The sequence below is a fragment of the Theropithecus gelada genome, chromosome 20 (genome assembly GCF_003255815.1).
Source record: "Theropithecus gelada isolate Dixy chromosome 20, Tgel_1.0, whole genome shotgun sequence".
NCBI classification, from domain to species: domain Eukaryota; kingdom Metazoa; phylum Chordata; class Mammalia; order Primates; family Cercopithecidae; genus Theropithecus; species Theropithecus gelada.
Genome location: NC_037688.1, coordinates 31,215,808 through 31,235,965, shown reverse-complemented (window position 1 = coordinate 31,235,965; position 20,158 = coordinate 31,215,808). Strand labels below are relative to the sequence as shown.

Sequence of the window (20,158 nt, the reverse complement as noted above, 5' to 3'; positions counted from 1 at the left end):
GTCTCTAGGGCATGTCAGAGACCTTTGTGGCAGCTCCTCCCATCACAGACCCAGAGGTCTGGGAGGAAAAAATGTTTTGTGGGTGGCCCAGGGCCCCCTGTACTGTGTGCAGTCTAAAGACATAGTGCTCTGCATCCCAGCCACTCTGGTCATCGCTAAAAGAGGCCGAGGTATGGTTCAGGCCATGGCTTCAGAGGGTGTAAGACCCGTGACTTGGCAGCTTCCATGTGGTGTTGAGCCTGTGGGTGCACAGAAGTCAAGAATTGAGGTTTGAGAACCTCCACTGTGCCTGGCCTCTCTGCCTTCTTTGATTAAGGCTTTGGTAATAAAAATAATGCACAAAAGTAGATTACCCTATTATATTATACTGTGTTTGTTTCTTCACAGGTAAAATGCCAATAATAGTGGTATCTATGGCTGGGCACAGTGGCTCATACCTATAATCCCAGCACTTTGGGAGGCTGAGGCAGGTGGATTGCTTGAGCTCAGGAGTTTGAGACCAGACTGGGCAACATGGTGAAACCTGTCTCTGCCAAAAATACAAAAAAATTAGCCATGTGTGATGGTGTGCATCTGTTGTCCCAGTTACTTGGGAGGCTGAGATGGAAGAATCACTTGATCTTGGGAGGTAAAGGTCGCAATGAGCCAAGATCGTGACACCGCACTCCAGCCTGGGTGACAGAGTGAGACTATCTCAATAAACAAACAAAAACAAAAAAAGTAGTATCTGCCTTATAGGGTTGTTGAGAGGATTAACTAAGGTCTTAGAACTATTTTTGGCATATAGTAAGCACTCAATTTACAAATAAAATGGTATACTAGCTCTATTCAGGGTTGGATTTGGACCATGATGAAATGGAGTGGTCAGATTCCTAATGAACTTTATATCACTTCAAAAAGCAAAATTTATCCCTAATAGCACTCAAAGATTTAAAGATGACAAAGTCCCCAACCCCTTTGCTCCACCCCCCTCAAGTACTGTGCTTGAGAAGACTCAGTGGCTGTATGTCAACAGAGCAGGAGGCAGTGAAGACACTGGGGTGTGCCAGTGTTCTGGGAACTCAGAAGTGAACTATCTACAAAAAGCAACCACTGGCCAGAGGCAACAATCTGCTAGAACGTTATCCTAGGCCTTGTTCAATGTCAAGCTTTAGTCGGCAATTCCAAAAAATGTGTGCTGTGAAGATGTTAAAAGAAGAGGTTAGAAAATTCCAGGTAAAACAAAATTAACTAGGTTTTAACATGCCAAAGAGAACCAGGAATCTTTAAGAGAAGGATGGAGCTTGGAACATTTTCTAAATCTCAGTTATCCACAGAACTCATCACCCCCATTCTAGCTTTTGGTGAAGTATTTTGAAGGACTGATACTCTAAAGGACACACATCTAGGAGGACACAGCTCCACAATCTGGGATAGGAAGACTAGGACCTATATTCATCTATACAGTCCTCCACAGGACCCCTTGGCAGCGGCCTAGCAACAGTCTTGGCCAACTTCATTCTCTGTCTTCCCCTCTTAACCAGGGGAGACATGAACAGTGTTCTTTGCTACCAGATATGAGTGAGGGATGATTCCTGGGCTGTCTCTCAGCTTGAGATGTATTAATTCCATCCCATGCATCCATGGGAAAGGGCTGACAATCAGTCTGTGGTTGGCTTAGGCCTAAGGGATTCCAGAAAAATGATGAACGACTTTTATTTACCTGTGGGGAGAAAGCAATTGTAGCCAAAACAGGCCATTCAAACCGTATCACATTCACTTGGCTGTGATTTGTGACTGTGAAGCTCACATTATAGCTGTGTCCAATGTGGCAGTCCCCAAACTGGATGTGGTCCACCAGAGCAGCTAGGGATTAGAAGCAGAAGGCTGTGAGTCTTCCTGGCCTCCCTTGAGGCTCTTCTTCCTTAAGGAGCCATAGTGCTTCACCCACATGCTATCCTTCCATCCTTGGATGGTTACATTTGAAAAACCTAGAATCTCTGAGTAACAAGATTTCTATCCTCAAGGAATCTGTTCATCCATCCATCCATCCATCCATCCTCCACCCACCCATCCATCCATCATCCACCCACCCATCATCTACCCATCCATCCATCCATCCCTCCCTCCCATCCATCCATTATCTACCCATCCATCATCCACCTATCCATCACCCACCTATCCATCCATCATTCATCCATCCATTATCCACGCATCCATCCCTCCTCCACCCACTAATCCATCTACCCATCATCCACCCATCCATCCATCCATCCATCATCCACCCTCCCCCATCCTGCCATCATCCATCCACCCACCCATCCAGCCATATCCACCCATCCATCATCTTCCCACCCACCCACCCATCCACATGTCCATCCATTATCCACCCATCCATTCATCCATCCATCATCCACCCACCCATCCATCCATCATCCACCCATCCATCCATTCATTCATCCATCATCCACCTACTCACTCACCTATCTATCCATCATCATCCACCTATCCATCTATCATCTACCCACCCATCCATCCATCCATCATCCACCCATCCATGCACGCATGCATGTATCCATCCATCCATCCATCATCTACCCATCCATCCCTGTATCCCTTCACCCATCCATCATCTATCTATCTACTCACCCATCATCTACCCATCCATCCATCCCTCTATCCCTTCTATCCCGCTGCTCATCCATCCATCCTTCTATCCATCCATCCGTCATCCATTCACCCACCTTAGCCCTCACATCCATTTGTACAAGAGAAAACATAGGTCCCCAACTCCATTTGTTCGGTGAGAAAATATTATAAAGGATTGGGATTGCCAGATAAAATACAGGAGTCCCAGTTACATTTGAATTACAGATAAGTAATGAATAATTTTTAGGATAGGTATGTCCCATGCCATGGTTGGGATATACATATACTAAAAATTATTCAGAGTTTAACTGAAATTCCAATTTATTGGGGAGTCTTGTATTCTGATTTGCTAACTCTGGCAATCCTATAATGGGCATGAAATCTGAGTTCTGAACTTAGATTCACTGCTGGCTCCTGTTTGATCCTTCATAAGAGAGATGTCACCCTGTAGCCTCAAACAGAGCTGAAACACCAGGTATATGAAGAGTGTTGATTTCAACCCACGTTGTGTAGACCACCTAATGGTACATTCCAGGACTTTAATTAAGCTTCTAGAAAAACTATGGGACTCTGTTTATAACTCACTTTTTAGCAACCAACCACGTAATTAGGGCGCTTAACCAATGCTTTCTGATGAGAACAATTTGATGATAAATTTTTCCAACCCCTAAAAATGTCAATTAAATGAAGCTTTAGTGCTTGATAGATTGCAGCACAACATGTCTTAAGCTTTAGTATAAAAATACATCACCTGGGATCTTGTTAAAATGTGGATGCTGATTCCGCAGGGCACGGTGGGTCTGAAACCTCCATTTCTAACAAGCTCCCAGGTGATGCTGATGCCATAGGATCTCAAACTGCTCGTTGAATAGTGGGGCTGTGCAGAGTGATATTCTAGAAGTGCCCAAACCTATACTCTCTCTAATTAAACAAGACAATGCCAACACAAGCCAGCTAATAAATGCAGACAGGAAAAACTGCAAGACATTTATTTGCTTATTAGTTGAACTGGAATTTGAATATCAAACTATAAGCTCCCTAAGAGTAGAGACTTCCTTGTTAATTTTGAAACTCCAGGGATCAGCATGCCTGGAACATGTACGTGGTGCTCAATACATGTTCATCAAGTGAACACATGAATAAATGGAAGGATGGATGCCATGACTGAGCCAGGCACACCAGCGCATAGCGTAGTGAAGAGGTCAGTCAGTCCTAAATTCTCAGGGAGTTAACCAACCCGTTATTTAAATTTAACTCTCATTTAAAACAAATGACCCAATAGCCAACACTTGTCAACACCTCACTACTGTTTCTCCCACCTGCCACTAAGTCTTCCATATCATTGTCCTCGACTATCTCTGTGAACTCAGAGACACTTATGTCTTCCTGGCTGGTGGGGGCCACCAGCCCGTGGATGTTGTCCAAGGTGATGTCATCCTCATAGCCCTCTCCCACCATGTGGATGGTGGTCTCCTCATACTGGTTGTTGATCACTGACAAGTGGATGATACCTCTCATCCTCCCAACCTTCTGGGAGTGGAAAAAGACATCAAATTCAGCTGTATCTCCAGGAGAAACAACCAAGGAGGCTGTATGAGCTTTCTTTGCTGCAAAGAGAAGAGAGAAGGTATGATTTAGAACCAGTTTCAAGAAATGTGTATCTATAAAGACCCCGGTTGAAGGGAAAGTAACCCTAGAATGGGAACGAGCCTTAGCCAGACGCCAGTGGTGACCAGACTGGACATTCCCCTCTGGTTGGGCCTTGAGCGGTACCCTAATGAAGCAGCTACTGAGATCCATTGCCTTCTAGAAGCACCCTCCCCACACTTACCTTTTTCATGTGGTTTCTTTTCCTCTGTGATGTAGATGTACGAGGTGGTGGGCCTTCCTTTCAGGGAGAAGACTCCTAGCTCATCCCGCAGGTCAACATGCAGCTGGCAGAAGGAAAGCAGGGATGAGTGCTAGGCTTACAGGCTGCTCATGGGCTTTGAGTCTGGGGTGAGATACTGTACTGTGTTTGGGACGGGACCCCAAAAAGTTATTGTGCCCAGTATTCACTTTTTTGAATTTCTTTTGTCCTGGAGAGGACAAAAGAACATTCAGTCAAATCAGCCCTTATTATCTGAGTGAGGAACTGGAGGTCCAAAGAGTATGCAGAACTTTCCAGATAACGTAGGTACATAGTGTCAAAACGTGGTTGCCAACACCTCTGTCATTAACAGAGGCAGTTATAGAATATACGCTAGGGTAATAAAATGGAAATGAATACTTATAATTCTAAGAGGGCCTGCATTGATGTGAATTCCTAAAAAAACAGTGTCTCCTAGGTGCTATGCATTAGTTTAGTTGCCTGATAGTGTCATGTTGAGCATCCTACCACGATAAGAGAAAAAACAAGGTGGGCATTTGACCTACTTGGAGAAAGTGGTGGTTTCTGGCCCATTGTAAGGAAGATAAGACTAAAGCTATGCATCTGATTTCAGATATGAGACATCAGCAGGCATTGTTAGAAGATAGTAATGCTGGCACCATCGTGAAAAAGATTGAATATAAAATATGAGGCACGGAGAAGGCAGAAATAGTGGTATCACATGGGAAGCTTCTGAGATAAAAAATTACGTAGTTAGAAACAACTTTAATAAGAAACTATATGGAAGAATTATATGTAAAAATATTGATGTAAAAGATCTAAATAAATGAGTGGAAATCCTAAATGTTTCTGGTGGAGAGTCTAAATACTCTGCAAGTAGAAATCCTCCTGAATTGAGAGGCTTCCCGATGGGATTTTTAAAGGAGCATTATAAAATAATTATAAAGCTCATTTGAGAGATTAATAGGTGAAAATTGTTAAGAAAAATGACAAAAACAGGGAGTGGGTGGGTAGGAATTCACTGAACTAGAATGCTAAAACATAAAGCCACAATAATGGAAACAATGCAGGGTAATGGTAAACTAGGTAACCTGAGCTAAAGGCAACAGTAATTGCTAGACTAAATATGTAAAAAAAAATTTTTTTTTAAGTATCACAGAGCTATGAAGAGAATGAGGAGTAAATAGACCAGGATCGGTGAGAGTATAGAAATCCAGCAAGGTCAGTCTCCCTTTCTGGGCAGTTTTTGTCCAGAGCATTTGCCAATCAGGAAAAGTTAGACAGGAGGTTTGTCTGCACTTTTTTTTTTGATATAGAATCTCACTCTGTCACCCAGGCCAGAGCGCAGTGGCGAAATCTTGGCTCACTGCAAACTGTCTCCTAGGTTCTGACGATTTTCCTGCCTCAGCCTCCAGAGTAGCTAGGATTACAGGCGCGAGTCACCATGCCCAGCTAATTTTTGTATGTTTTTAGTAAAGACGGGGTTTTACCATGTTGGCCAGGCTGGTTTCAAACTCCTGATCTGCCCACCTCAGCCTCCCAAAGTGCTGGGATTACAGGCGTTGTCTGCACTTTTGATGGTCTTTTGGTGCTAAGAGGGCAAAAATTCAAGGCCTGTGGAAGGTGAGAATGCTTTCTTCTGGTCTGGGACCTCATTAAGATGAAAGGTGAGCTGGATATGAACCAGCTTTCCCAAGGATGGCAATCCTGCTCTAAGTCTTCTGGGTAATCCAGAAAATCTCAAACCCTAACACTGGCTTAAGGTGATCCTGAATTTCTAGTGCCCCCAAGTGTTGGGCAGAAGCAAATGAAAATTGCCTCAAGAAAAATATGATCCTTAGTTTAATGATTTCTAAATAACTTTTACAATGTAATACCCAAAACATAAACAGAAGATAACTAGGCACGTGACAAGGCAGGGCAACATGGGCAAAGATGAGTAGAAATAGTAGAAAAAGATGAGTAGGAATATCAGAAAAAGCCACAGTGACTTTGGATTTTGGAATTATTGGGTACAGACTACAAAATGGCTACGATTACTGTGTTCAAGAAATAAAAGTCATGTCTGACAATTTCAGCTAGAAACTGTAAACACGAATTATTCAGATTTTTAAAACAGCCTAATAGAAATTCTAAGATTGAAAAATATAATAACTTAAGGGCTTAATGGAAACTTTAACAGTAGATTCAATACAGCTAAAGGGAGAGTTAATAAACTGAAGACAGGTCAAAAGAAATTATGCAGAATGAAGCCCAGAGGAAAAGTGAGTGGAAAATATAGTGAGACTGAGAGACACAGAAGATACAGTGAGAAGGTCTTCCATGTATTTAATTATCATCCCAGAAGGAGAGATTAGAGAGAATGAAATAGAAACAATATTTAAAGACATGTCTAGAAAATTTCCAAAATTGACTTAACTTTAATCCACAGAATCAAGAAGTCTATTGAATTCTAACAAGGATAAATTAAAGAAGTCCACTTCTGGACATATCATAGTAAAACTGTAGAAAACAAAGTGAAAATGTAAAAGGCAGTCAGAAAAAAAGAATGCCTTAAAGTAGCAGTCCCCAACCTTTTTGGCACCAGGAACTGGTTTCGTGGAAGACAATTTTTCCATGGACCAGGCACTGGGGAATGGTTTTGGGTTGAAACTGTTCCACTTCAGATAATCAGGCATTAGATTCTTTTTTTTTTTTTTTTTTTGAGACGGAGTCTCGCTGTGTCTCCCAGGCTGGAGTGCAGTGGCGTGATCTCGGCTCACTGCAAGCTCCGCCTCCCGGGTTCACACCATTCTCCCGCCTCAGCCTCCCAAGTAGCTGAGACTACAGGCGCCCGCCACCACGCCCGGCTAGTTTTTTGTATTTTTAGTAGAGACGGGGTTTCACCATGTTAGCCAGGATAGTCTCGATCTCCTGACCTCGTGATCCACCCACCTCGGCCTCCCAAAGTGCTGGGATTACAGGCTTGAGCCACCGCGCCCAGCCAGGCATTAGATTCTTATAAGGAACATGCAATCTAGATCCCTCACATGTGTAGTTCACAATAGCTGTTTGCACTCCTATGAGAATCTAATGCTGCTGCTGATCTGACAGGAGGGGAGCTCAGGTGGTAGTATGAGTGATGGAGGGTGGCTGTAAAGACAGATGACCTTTTGCTCATGGGTCTGTGGCCTGGGGGTTGGGGATCCCGTCTTAAAGAACATTTTAGACTTACAGCTGACAACTCAGCAGTAACAATGGAAACTGGAATACATTAGAATAATATCTCCCATTTGCTGAAAGAAAACAACTGCCAAACTGGAATTCTGTAGCCAGTAAAAATGATGTTAAAAATGAAGGAGAAATACAGACTTCACTACCAGCAGACTCACATTAAGGAAATACTAAAGAGTATTCTTCATTTGGTAGGAAAAGTGTCTAAGATGGTGATATGGTTTGGCTGTGTCCCCATTCAAATCTCATCTTGAATTTTAGCTCCCATAACTTCCACTTGTCGTGGGAGGGACCTGGTGGGAGGTAAATGAATCATGGGGGCGGGTCTTTCCCAGGCTGTTCTTGTGATAGTGAATAAGTCTCACAAGATCTGATGGTTTTATAAATGGGAGTTCCCCTGCACAAGCTCTCTTGGTTGCCACCATGTAAGACATGTCTTTCTCCTCCTTTGCCTTCCACTGTGATAGTAAGGCCTCCCCAGCCATGTGGAACTGTGAATCCTCTTTTTTCTTTATAAATTATCCAGTCTCAGGTATGTCTTTATTGGTAGCACGACAACTGACAAATACAGATAGAAAATTGGAGACCCAGGAATAAAGAGCAATAAAAATGATTAATAAATGAATAAACCTAAATGAGCCATAAAAGGATAAATAGTAAGAACAGTAGCAATAACAACGGTAGCAATGTCTTGTAGAGTTTAAAATATTTAGAGAATCCCAAGCCTTCCACACAAGTTGCTTCATTACTGTATCCTTTCATTTTTATCGTCCTTGCTCTTCTACCTATACCTATGCTCTCATGAAGCTGGGTGCTTAGCAGCTCCTGCAGTAGCGTGCATGTTTTTTGTTTTGTTTTTTTTGGCTTCTGCACCTTTGAAGCTTTCTCTCTCTTTCTGGTTTGCATGGAATGCCAAATGCCCACTGAAGGCATTGCTGAAACCCAGCTCCTTCAATGAGCCCTGTTCAAATGTCATTTACAGTGAATTTTCCCTTTATTGTCTAGATGGGAATAGATCTTTTTCAAAAGTCCTACAGTCCCTTGCAGAGCACAATACATCACTTTTTTTTTGTAAAATAAAACCACAATTTAATCATCGAATCATAATACATTTGGATGTTGTATTTCTCACCCCTACTGAAGTTTCTTTTTTGTCTTATTCTTATTGCAAGTGCAATGTTCATTACAGAAAACAATTAAAAACTAAAGAAGATATTAATACCCATAATCCTGCCCACTCAGCTTGGTGCACATCACTGCACGCTACCTTGGACAGTAGTTAATGATATATTGTGGAATCCGGTTTCCTTCTTTCCTTGAGGACAAATACCATGCCGGATTCCCCTCTGCAAGTCCGTGACACACAGGTTAATGCGTGCGGATCAACAGAGAAGTCCTCATACATTAGGCATGGGAGAGGCCCCAATAGCAGAAGTGTAACTTTTGGATTCTTCTCCCTTTCAGCCTCATGCTTCGTCCTCCAGTATTACCTGGGCAGGGAGGACGCCATTGTTCTTGAGGATGAGAGGCAGCTTCTCTGAACGACCAAGCAGAAGCCTCTTAAAGAGGAGTAAGGGGTTTCCACGTTGGTTATGAAGAATTGGCCGCACAACCGTCACTCGAGGGAGGTTCCCCTCACCAGCGATGTCAAACACGAGGCCTCGGCTCTTGGCCAGGGTGCTGTGGGGAACAGGAAGATTGTAGCCTGTCAGTCTGGCGTGGTGAGAATGACACTCCCTAGGGAGTGTGGCCTGCAGTCCTGCTGCAGGAGAGGGAGCTGGGAGCTGGGAGCTGGTACCTGGGCAAGCCATCCAAGGTAGCCTCAAAGATGCACTGGTAGTTCTGCATGATCTGCGGGGTGAAGAACACCGTGGCAAAGGCATGGGAATGACTGGCAATGCACATCTTGTTGGGTTCCACTTCAAAAATGTCGGTGATGCGGGCAAAGGGCTGGTGATGGGGGCAGAGACCAGAGTATGTCAGCGCCTTTGGATTCTCACCAGGCTTACTCCTTATTTCCAAGAGCCCCCCCGCCTCTCGTCTAAGTGCCGTGGTGGACATGCTCCACTGCCTGCAGGGTCAGGGGCCCTGGAGGAAACAGCCTGGGACCCAGCCCTGAATGATGCCTGGCCAGATTTGGCTAGACCTGTGATTTTTGACTCAAATTGATGAACTAAGCCAGGAATCCAGATATTGTCCCTGCTACCCCACCCCTGTCAACTAAACTGGGATGCCCAAAGATTGGTGTTGGTTGGTTTTTAAATTCTTTTTTGACAGGATCTTGCTCTGTCACTTATGTTGGAGTGCAGTGGCATGATCATGGCTCACTGTGGCCTCGACCTCCTGGACCCAGGCAATCCTCCCACCTCAGCCTCCCAAATAGCTGGGACTACAGGTGTGTGCCACTATGCCCAGCTAATTATTATTATTTTTTTGTACATATGCAGTTTCGTCATGTTTCCCAGGCTGGTCTCAAACTCCTGGGCTCAAGTGATCTGCCTGCCTCGCCCTCCCATAGTGCTGGGATTACAGGTGTGAGCCACCGTGCCGGGCCGGTGCTGGTTGTTAAAATGTGGAGCTGAGCTGCGAGCTGGCTGAATCACATGCAAGATGAGAAAGCTAGATGAGAGAATGAAGCAATGGAAACCCTGTGAGAGAGACATGTGGCCACTGACAGACGGACAGAGCATCCGCTGGTCTTCTAAAGGGTGGGCCTCAGGTGATGGTGCCAGTCCCAAGGAGTCCCGGCCACGTGATGTGTTCTGACCTGTGTCTGAGGTGTCTGATTTGCTGCAGTAAGCCTTGCTTTGTTTGGGCTAATCTGAGAGGGTTTCTGCTCCTTATAACTCCAAGAGCCTTGGCTAGAGCAACCTCCCACAGCAGTTTATCTGTTCCCATCTTGTGGCAGTGTTTTGGGACTGTAGGGAGCCCTGGCATAGCCTTAAAAGGATTTTTCATTCTCATGGGAAGTAGGTGGGATTCAAGACTGACTATTCCCTCTTGTTCTTAAACTGAGGGTCCTCGGGTTTCTCTTTGCTTTTTCCGAGGGATAGCCTTCAAGTCTGCGAACTAGGGTGGAGGAGAACATGTGATTTCTGCAAATCCTCTTATAAAGTCTCTCTTTAGAAATCAGGCTTGTGGCTGGGTGTGGTGGCTCACTCCTGTAATCCTAGCGCTTTGGGAGGTGGAGGTGGGAGGATCGCTTGAGCCCAGGAGTTCGAGAACAGCCTGGCCAACATGGTAAAACCCCGTCTCTACAAAAAATACAAAAACTAGCCAAGCATGATGGTGCATGTCTGTAGTCCCAGCTACTCAGGAGGCTGAGGTGGGAGGATCACTTGAGCCCAGGAAGTCGAGGCTGCAGTGAGCCATCATGGCAATGAGAGTGAGACTGTCTCAAAAAAAAAAAAGAAAAAGAAAAGAAAAATCAGTCTTGCTCTTTTTTTTTTTTTTTTTTTTTTTTTAAGACGGAGTCTCGCTCTGTTGCCCAGGCTGGAGTGTAGTGGCTGGAACTTGGCTCACTGCAAGCTCCGCCTCCCGGGTTTATGCCATTCTCCTGCCTCAGCCTCCCGAGTAGCTGGGACTACAGGCGCCCGCCACCTCACCCAGCTAGTTTTTTTGTATTTTTTAGTAGAGACGGGGTTTCACCGTGTTAGCCAGGATGGTCGGATGGTCTTGATCTCCTGATCTGGTGATCCATTCGTCTCAACCTCCCAAAGTGCCGGGATTACAGGCCTTGCTCACTTTTTATGTTTTTAGTACAGAATAGGGAGAAAGTTGCTCCTTAGTATCCCAAATAAGATCAGAGAATAGGCCAGGCGCGGTGACTCACGCCTGTAATCCCAGCACTTTGGGAGGCCGAGTTGGGTGGATCATGAGGTCAGGAGATCGAGACCATCCCGGCTAACACGGTGAAACTCCGTCTCTACTAAAAATACAAAAAATTAGCCAGGCATAGTGGTGGGTGCCTGTAGTCCCAGCTACTTGGGAGGCTGAGGCAGGAGAATGGCGTGAACCTGGGAGGCAGAGCTTGCAGTGAGCTGAGATCACGCCACTGCACTCCAGCCTGGGCGACAGAGCAAGATTCTGTCTCCAAAAAAAAAAAAAAAAAAAAAAAATCAGAGAATGACTGGGTGTCACCAGGGTCTGAAGGAAGTCATAAAAGGGATTATGTAGTCTCCCCAACCACACCTCTCTGCATTGACATTCCCCCAGGAATGCACACTCCATATGTAGCTCTAGGCTGACACCAACACCCTTGGTGACTTCCCCACCACCCTCAGCTGCGAACAATGCCAGCTCCAGGGGCTGAGGACCTCCTGGGCCCAGATTCGACTTTCGGGCAGAGAACTGAAGCAGCCACCATAAAACTAGAGTATTTGCTACACATTGGATTGGAAATTAAGGGTGACGGAAACCCATTGATTAAGACCTCTCTTGGTATCCTGAATTTTCTGTTCTGCTGTGAAAAAAAGTATGACCTGACTCAGAAAGAAAAGGCAGTTTCGAGCCTGGCAGACCCCTGAATGGGCAATTATTTCATCTTGTATGTGGATGAAGCTTGGCTTTAAGCCCAGCCCTATATTCTCAGGCTCTGGGACCTAGGGGAAGGATTTAGCTTTTTAAGCCTCAGTTTCCCTAACTGTAGAATTGGGATAATAATACAAAGTTGGAAGAGTTGTTGTGAGGGCAAAAGGAGGCAATAAATATAAATCACTTAGCACAGTGCTTGTCACATGGGAAGGGCTAAAAAGTGCTCACCATTTCACCTTATCCTCAGAATCTGGTGCCCCCAAATCTCCCTTACCAGCAGAATATGCAGCTGGAGGCAGGCCTGTCTGGAGCTGGTGCTCACTTTAGCCTCTCCCCACCATGCTTTCTCTATTTTAGGCACATAGTGAGCGTTTAATGGAGGAATGTGGTTTGCTCACTCATGCGTACCCATTTATCACAAAGGTACCCGGAGGAGACACCCACTGGGACAAATGTATCACCACTGGCCTAGGGGAAACCCCCAGTTACTTCACATAACTTCCAGCAGGGCCAGATAATTTCCACTCACGCATACAGGCTCCAGAGCCGAGGATGCTGAGAGCCCTTCTTCCAAGTTTATGCCAATCACGGTGGGCCAGGGGCCAATGGGAGCGTCTTACCTTATTGGAGATAGGCCTGACTACAATGTTGACATCACAGGCGATCTTTCCCACGTTGCTGATCTTGAAACGAGCCTTGGCTCGGCGGCCCACGAGGACATTGCAGAAGATGAACTTGTTCTCGTCCTCGACGAACAGCCCCCCGCTCTCTATGGTCTGCAGGATGTGGTGCAGGGTGGCGCTGGTACATATCTGGTGCTCTTCAAATATCAAGGCGTTGTTTTCGGTCACAAAGGCTGGGGAGTGAAGGGGAGACTATGAGATGCAGCCTGATCGCTGGATTCCCTCTCTGTAATTCCTAATTTGGAGCTCTGGATTCTCACAAAGGAGAATCGTGGAGGACACATAGGAGAGGTCACGCAAGGGGGTGTGAGGGATGGGAAACATTCTGTCTGGTCTTCCTCTTTTGTACTGCCCTTGCTGGTTGCCATACTCCAGTGAGCGTTTTTCTCCCAATGGTAAGATCCAAGATCTGGGGTGGGCTGTGGAGGGAAGGAGGCAACTGGCCCACTATGCTTCAAGGCTCCAGTGATCCTATCATCAAAGCACGAGGCATTCTCTTTGCACCTCATGTGCCCTCCTGCTGGGTTACAGATTTTATATGCTCAGTATCTGAAAATTGTTCTCTGTGGACATGTTGCCCACCAGGAGTGGCCTGGCCATGAGCGGGACTCAGTGCTCCTGGGTCCTGTGCTACAGCCCATCCCACCATGATTCTCAGATAACACTATTCATCTGGGAATCCAGGACCAGCCTCCTGGGAGTGTGAAGCTGCACCTCCTCCCTTAGGTATATGCCCTGGAAAAATACAACTAAAGACACTAGAGGAAGTTCCAGGACCCCAAAGGAAGCAGCCCAGCCATGTCTGCCAGACATCTTTGGAAAAACTTGCAAGAAAGAGGTAGAAGTGTTACAGATAAAGGCCTCTTATTTATATATTTATTTTTTGAGACGGACTCTTGCTCTGTTGTGGAGTACCGTGGCGTGATCTTGGCTCACTGCAAACTCCACCTCCTGAGTTTGAGTGCCTTCTGAGTAGCTGGGATTACAGGCATGTGCCACCACACCCGGCTAATTTTTTGTATTTTTAGTAGAGACGGGGATTTGCCATGTTGGCCAGGCTGGTCTCAAACTCCTGATGTTAGGTGATCCGCCCGCCTCGGCCTCCCACAGTGCTGGGATCACAAGCATGAGCCACTGCACCTGGTCTCAGACAAACATCTTTTAAGTGGTGTTGTCCAATGTGAGTAGTGAGTACCTGGTAGACAGGCTTCAGCCAGCAAAGTATAAGGAATGCCGGCAGGCTGAACTGTAGGGTCTCGGCCGGAGATATCGATGGCTATAAACTCCTCACACTTTCCCACGGGGTCAGCCACACAGTCAACGTTGATGACCTGCTGTCCTCCGGAAGGGATGGAGCCAAACCCAGGGTACACGGTGAACATGCCATGGGCGAAGCGGGCCTGCAGGACAAGGGTGGGAGGGATAGGAGACTTGGAGGCAGAGTGAGTGACAGCCAGACTTTGGGGGCTGTGAGATGGTGTGGAGAGGGCGAGAGACACGTGGGGCTTCTTCTCACAGGCACTCTCTGGGCCCTCACTCCTCTCCTCCTGGAGGGACAGAGGGCCTGGGATGGGCAGGGGGTCTTCAATGATAGGCTGCTCTCTCAGCGCTTCCTTCTATGCAAATTCCTTCAGACCAATCATGTTTGAACTAAGGGTTTAAAGGAACAGACAGACTCCACATCATATAGCACTTATTCAGCTGGGCATCTTGAATCAGATGGGTGCAGAATGGAGTAGTGGGTGAGGTTATGGGCTTTTGAGTGAGACACACCTGGGTTTGAATCCCAGCCCTGTTAAATATTGACTGTTTGACCTTAAACAAATGACTTCTCTGAGTCTCAGTTTATTTATCTATAAAATGGGGCTAAAGCCCCAACCCCAGAGATTGCTGGAGGTTTAAATGAAATAACAGGTGTGAAGCATGTAGCATAGCATCTGGTATAGAATTAGTGCTAAAAAACAAGCAAGCAAACAAACAAAAACCCAAAAAACCCAGGATGTTGGTGCAATCCTTAGATGTCCCTGCTCTTCTCTCTCCTGCTTGTAGTTTTCTGGATGACCGTAGAATGTGCTGACAATGCAGTGGCCTGAGACAAGGGGAGGGTCTGGAACAGCCCAGGCTCTGTTCTCATCCTTCCTAGAACAGAATGTCCTTCAGCTCAGAGATCCACATTTCCTCTGGAGCACAAAATCCAGGACAGAATGCTTTTGGTGTCCTTCAGCTGCAGTGTGAAGTGGGGCATGCATAGGCAGGACTTCATTTGCTCAAGGCAGCTTTCTTGAGCCTTGGGGGGCCAGCAGTCCATGAATACGAAGTTTCTATTAGTTCTTGCTACCTATCTGTGAGTGATAACTTACTCTGCATGACTTGTGTGAGTGTTCTGCCACACTGGACTCATACTCTGGCAACTGGATTTGTGCAAAACCTCTGGCAGCTGGGGTTTGTGAAGGACCTCCTGCCAGATCTAGGAACCACAGCAGAAATTAGTGCTGAGTCTAGTGGCACTCTTCACACAGGCATCTGTGTGGATGCAGCCCCTAACATTGTGCAGTGTGACTGCAGAGACATATGTGGAAGCTGTTATTAACTAATTTGGTCACTATTTACTAAATACCTACTATATGCTAGGAGATGTCCTGGGCACCGGTGATTCCCAGATAAACCATCCTGACAGAGGAGAAGGTTGGAGAATAGTAGAAAATGGCATGATGTTGTCTCAAAGGAGCAAGGTCATAGTAGGGGCAAAGAACAGCTGAAATGAGTGGAACTGAGGTAGCAGAAAGTTAGGAGAAAGGGAAGCAGTTAGAGAAAGAGGTCTTGGAAATCAAGGATTCAGAAGCACCTCAGTTTCTTGTGATGCAAGATCCAGGCTGTGACCATTAAAATAAGTTGCCAATGTAGAGGAGAGGATAAGTTCATTGCAACTGAAAGGCAGAGTGCTGGAGAGGCTGTCTCACTGAAGGCTGAGAAGATATGGTAGTCAAAGAAGGAAAAAAAATTTGTAGAAGAGATGAGAGTTACAGAAACATATGTAGAAAATTATGTATGTTAATGAAACAGAAGCCTTTGCTTGACAAGAGGAAACCACTTGAAAAGACATAAAAACCAACATGTAGAAAACCCAGTTCACTACAAATCAATAATTATTGCTGTTCACAGAGTGCAGAAAACTTGCTTCTCTCATTGCCTTCAATGCAGAGGTGGTGGCTGGAGCTGCAGCAGCCACCTTGGAACCATGAGGGAAAGGCCAAGAGAATCACAAGCAACAATAAACTGTGAAACCAACACCAGCAATTGCCTCCCCCATTTAAATATGCCATATTTGTTTAAACCACTAACATTGGATTTTCTGCTATCTGCAACCAAACATGATTCTGATACACAAATCAAGCACCTCCTCCTCCGTGAAGCCTTCAATAACTGTTCACAGCTACCCAGAACAGCAAGACTTCATTCTTCCATTTTTCTAGAGTCTATCCATGTACAAGCACCTCAATTATAGTATTTACTATCTTGCTTAACAACTGCTCATTCACCTGCTTTTTATAAAGAATTCCTCTTGTCTGTCTTTGAGTTCACTGATTCTTTCCTCCACCCTGCTCTAAAATATTTCCTCTACATCCATTTAAAACCATATCAGACAGTATTATAGTTTTGCTTCCATTGACAAACATAATTTAGAAAACCCAGGAAGAGAAGTAAGGTCTACTGAATTTACCTACATTATTGCTTACTATGTTTTTTTCTCCCTTGTTGATGTTCCATGATTACATCTTCTGTTATTTACTTTCTGTTTTGAGAACTTCCTTTAGCCATTCTTTTAGGGTAAGTCTACTAGTGACAAATTCTTTTAGCCTTGTTTCATTTGAGAAAGTCGATTTTCCATTTATCCCTGAGAAATATTTTTGCTGGATATAAGATTCTGGGTTCACAGTTATTGATTCTCCACACTTGAAAATATTATGCCACTTTCTTTTGGGTCTCTATGGTTTTTTGTAAGAAATCTGCTGTCATTCAAGGTTCATTTCTCTCCTGATGTGCTCAAGATTTTTTTTTCTTTTCTTTAATTTTCCGAAGTTTGACTATGATGTGTGTTGGTAAGGATTTCTTTTGGTTTCTCCTATATGGGTTTGCTCAGATTCTTGAGTCTGTAGGTTTACATCTTTCCCCAAATTTGAAAAGTTTTCTGTCATTATTCCTTTGAGTACCTTTTCAGTTCCACCCTCTTTTGTAACTCTTTCTGGAACTCCAATGAAAACAGCGTTAGATCTTTTGTTATGGTTCCACAGATCCCTGAGCATCTATTCATTTTTTATCATTAGACTTAAATAGACTTTCAACAGACTCAAAACAGAGTCTACTTTCTCTCTTTTGTTTAGACTGGGCAGAATAATGGCCTCCCAAAGATGTTCACATCCTAATCTCTGGAACCAGCGAATATGTTATCTAACACAGCAAAAGGACTTGGTTGACATGATTACATTAAGAAGCTTGTGATGAGGAGATTATTCTGGATAATAATGGGCCCAGTGTAATCACAGGGGTCCAAAGGAAGAGAGTTAGAAGGAGATATGACTGTAGAGGAGGTTGGAGTAATGTGATGTGAGAAGGCTTCGATCCACTGTTGCTAGCTTTGAAGAAGATAGAAGGGGACTACAAGCCAAGGAATGTGGGCAGCCTCTAGAAGCTAAAAAAACAATGAAAAGGATTCTTTCCTGGTGTCTCCAGAAAAGAATACAGCCCTTCCAACACCTTGATTTTAGCACTTCTGACCTACAGAACAATAAGATAAAAAATGTGTAATACTTTAAGCTTCTAAATTTGAGGTAATTTGTTGTGAGAACAATAAGAAACAAACACAGGAATTCCTATTGTCTGTCTTCAAGTTCACTGATTCTTTTCCTCTGTTCCCTCTGTGTTGTTGAGCCCATCCATTGAGTTCTAAATTTGTTTATTTATCTTCAATTCCAGAATTTCCATTTGCTTCTTCTCTACATCTTCTTTCTTTGCTGAGACATACTATTTTAAAATTTTTCCAGGCATGCCTATAATTGCTCATTGAAACATTTTCAGATAATTCTAACACCGCTGTCATCTCAGTGTTGTCATCTAGCATTTATCTATTCTCCTTCAGTTTGAATTCTTCCTGGTTCTTGGTATGATGAGTGATTTTCACTTGAAACCTGGACATTTTGGGTGCTATGCTATGACACTTGCGATCTGATTTAAATCTGGTTGAGCTGGCTTTCTTTTGACACTATCCTGGCTGGGGAAGGTAGTGCACTGCCTTGCTACTGCCAGGTGGGGGCAGTAGTCCAGATTCCCCACTCAGACTCATCATTCCTGCTGGGCAGGGGTGGGTGTCCCAGCTCTCCACTAGTCCTCAACTGATACCTTCCTGGTGGGGACGGGTGAGTGCCTGTTACTGTTCTGCTGATGCTATGGGAGATGGAGGGGTCCTCTGACACCATTCCAGCAGCGGACGGGGGAATGTCTCATTTCCACTAGGTTGGGGTGGACGTCATGGTTTCCCATGTGGTATCTCCACAAACAGCACTGGAGGTGGTGGGGGATGCTTGTTACCACCCATGGGAATGAAAGTCTTGGCTTCCTATTTGACCTTCTCTGATGCCACCCTGGCAAGGGGGTGGGGCACCTCATGACAGCTTGGAAAGGGTGGAGTCTAATATCTCTATTCGGCCTTTGCTAGCAGAGGTGGTGTGGGACCAGATATTTTTCTTTGGTGTTTGGCTGGAGTAGAACAGTTATTATCCAGAAGTTTTCTGTCTTACTAGGGGCAACCTAGGAAGGCAGAAAGAAAGTAGGAGTAGGCTTCTGTTGGGGCTTGCTTTTTGTCTGTGTCTGTTGATGTTTTAGGGTTGTTGGCTGCTTCAGCACCCAGTCTGGGAGATATGAGGCAAAAATAAAACTTAGGAACTCACCACCTTGATCTTCCTTGGGTCCCAAGGACCCTGGGGCTGGTCTGGTTTCTTCTCTCTACCTTTCAGAGTCTGAAGTCTGTCTGTTTTATACACAATGCCCAGGGTTTTTAGTTGTACTTAGTTGGGAAGAATAGGGAAAAGTACATCTAGCTGATCTTACCAGAAACAGCAAGCCTCAAATCTCCTTTTGTTTAAGCCTGTTTGAATGGGCTTCTCTTTCTTATAAACAAATTATTCTTGATTAAAATACATTCCATGAAGAGTAGAAACAATTTTAAGGCAATGGCAAGCCAATGAAGGTTTTAAAGCAAAAGAGGATATCCAAATTAATGGCTATAACATCTTAGTTTAAAATGCAAGTGATATTTCAGTATAATTATTTCATATTCCTGCCATGATGGATTCAAATCCTATTATCCTAGGGAGGTATTTGGTGTCAAGAGCTAATTGGGAGTTGGCTTTACTGGGTATCTGTATGAACAGGGAAAAAGACACGCACCTGGCCTGTGGTGGTGATTTCTCTCTGAATCGTGTCAGAGAACTTGGCTGCTCTGGAAGGGCCAGTTTTGTAGAAGCTCTCACTTTCTCGGGATCTTGCATGTCTGACGTGGCTGGCTCTGATTAAAGAAGCAAGAATATACCCTTAGGTTGTGGGGTGGGGGGTAACATTAGATACCACCTGTCTGTTTTCCTGCGAGGTCCCTTCTCCTAGGAATGGGGGAAGGGGCCTGTCTTTGCCCAAGAGGACATTGGAGTGGCATAGTTAGCTAGTTAATCACTGACCAAACTCATTTAACAATTATAAGGAAACTAGGCGGTAATTATACTTATTAAATATGATTTATAGGGACACTGAAAATTACTGCAAGAAGATAGTAATTTTTAAATGCCTACTTGAGTTCACTGGAAAGCAGTCTGTAGAAAATTACTTGTGGATGTCAAATGTTTTACTTAATCTCATTTTAAAAAGTGAAATGGCAAATAAATTAAGCTCTTCTGTATCTTCACATTTATAGTCGTGATGTTTTTAAGGTTTAGTATAAGCAGTAGTTCAAATATAGGTCTTGGTAATTGTTCACTTGCCTTGAAACTAGTTTATCCAATAATTAGTTTGCCTAGAGACCAGTTCACCTAAAATATTCAAACGTATCTGAAATGCATCTTAAACTTTTGAGAATTTTATATATTTAAGCATTCACTTGCTTAATGACCAGAACACCTGAAGTTCAACCCCCTTTCGTGTGTTTTGCATGAACTTGTGCATGCTAAAATAAAAAATAAATAAA

At 44.4% G+C, this 20,158-nt stretch overlaps 1 protein-coding gene across 1 annotated transcript in view; it reads right to left on the bottom strand.

The window, feature by feature from the left end:
* Window positions 1-20,158, bottom strand: part of HYDIN (HYDIN, axonemal central pair apparatus protein) — a 421,369-nt gene that overhangs the window by 61,552 nt on the left and 339,659 nt on the right. Inside the window, exons 59-66 of the mRNA XM_025370321.1 lie at window positions 19,372-19,489; window positions 14,123-14,327; window positions 12,865-13,100; window positions 9,510-9,661; window positions 9,202-9,391; window positions 4,460-4,562; window positions 3,948-4,235; window positions 1,703-1,845 (exon numbers count right to left, since the gene is read on the bottom strand). Of these exons, the coding sequence (XP_025226106.1) occupies window positions 1,703-1,845; window positions 3,948-4,235; window positions 4,460-4,562; window positions 9,202-9,391; window positions 9,510-9,661; window positions 12,865-13,100; window positions 14,123-14,327; window positions 19,372-19,489 (1,435 nt within the window). The remainder of the gene's footprint in view (window positions 1-1,702; window positions 1,846-3,947; window positions 4,236-4,459; window positions 4,563-9,201; window positions 9,392-9,509; window positions 9,662-12,864; window positions 13,101-14,122; window positions 14,328-19,371; window positions 19,490-20,158) is intronic.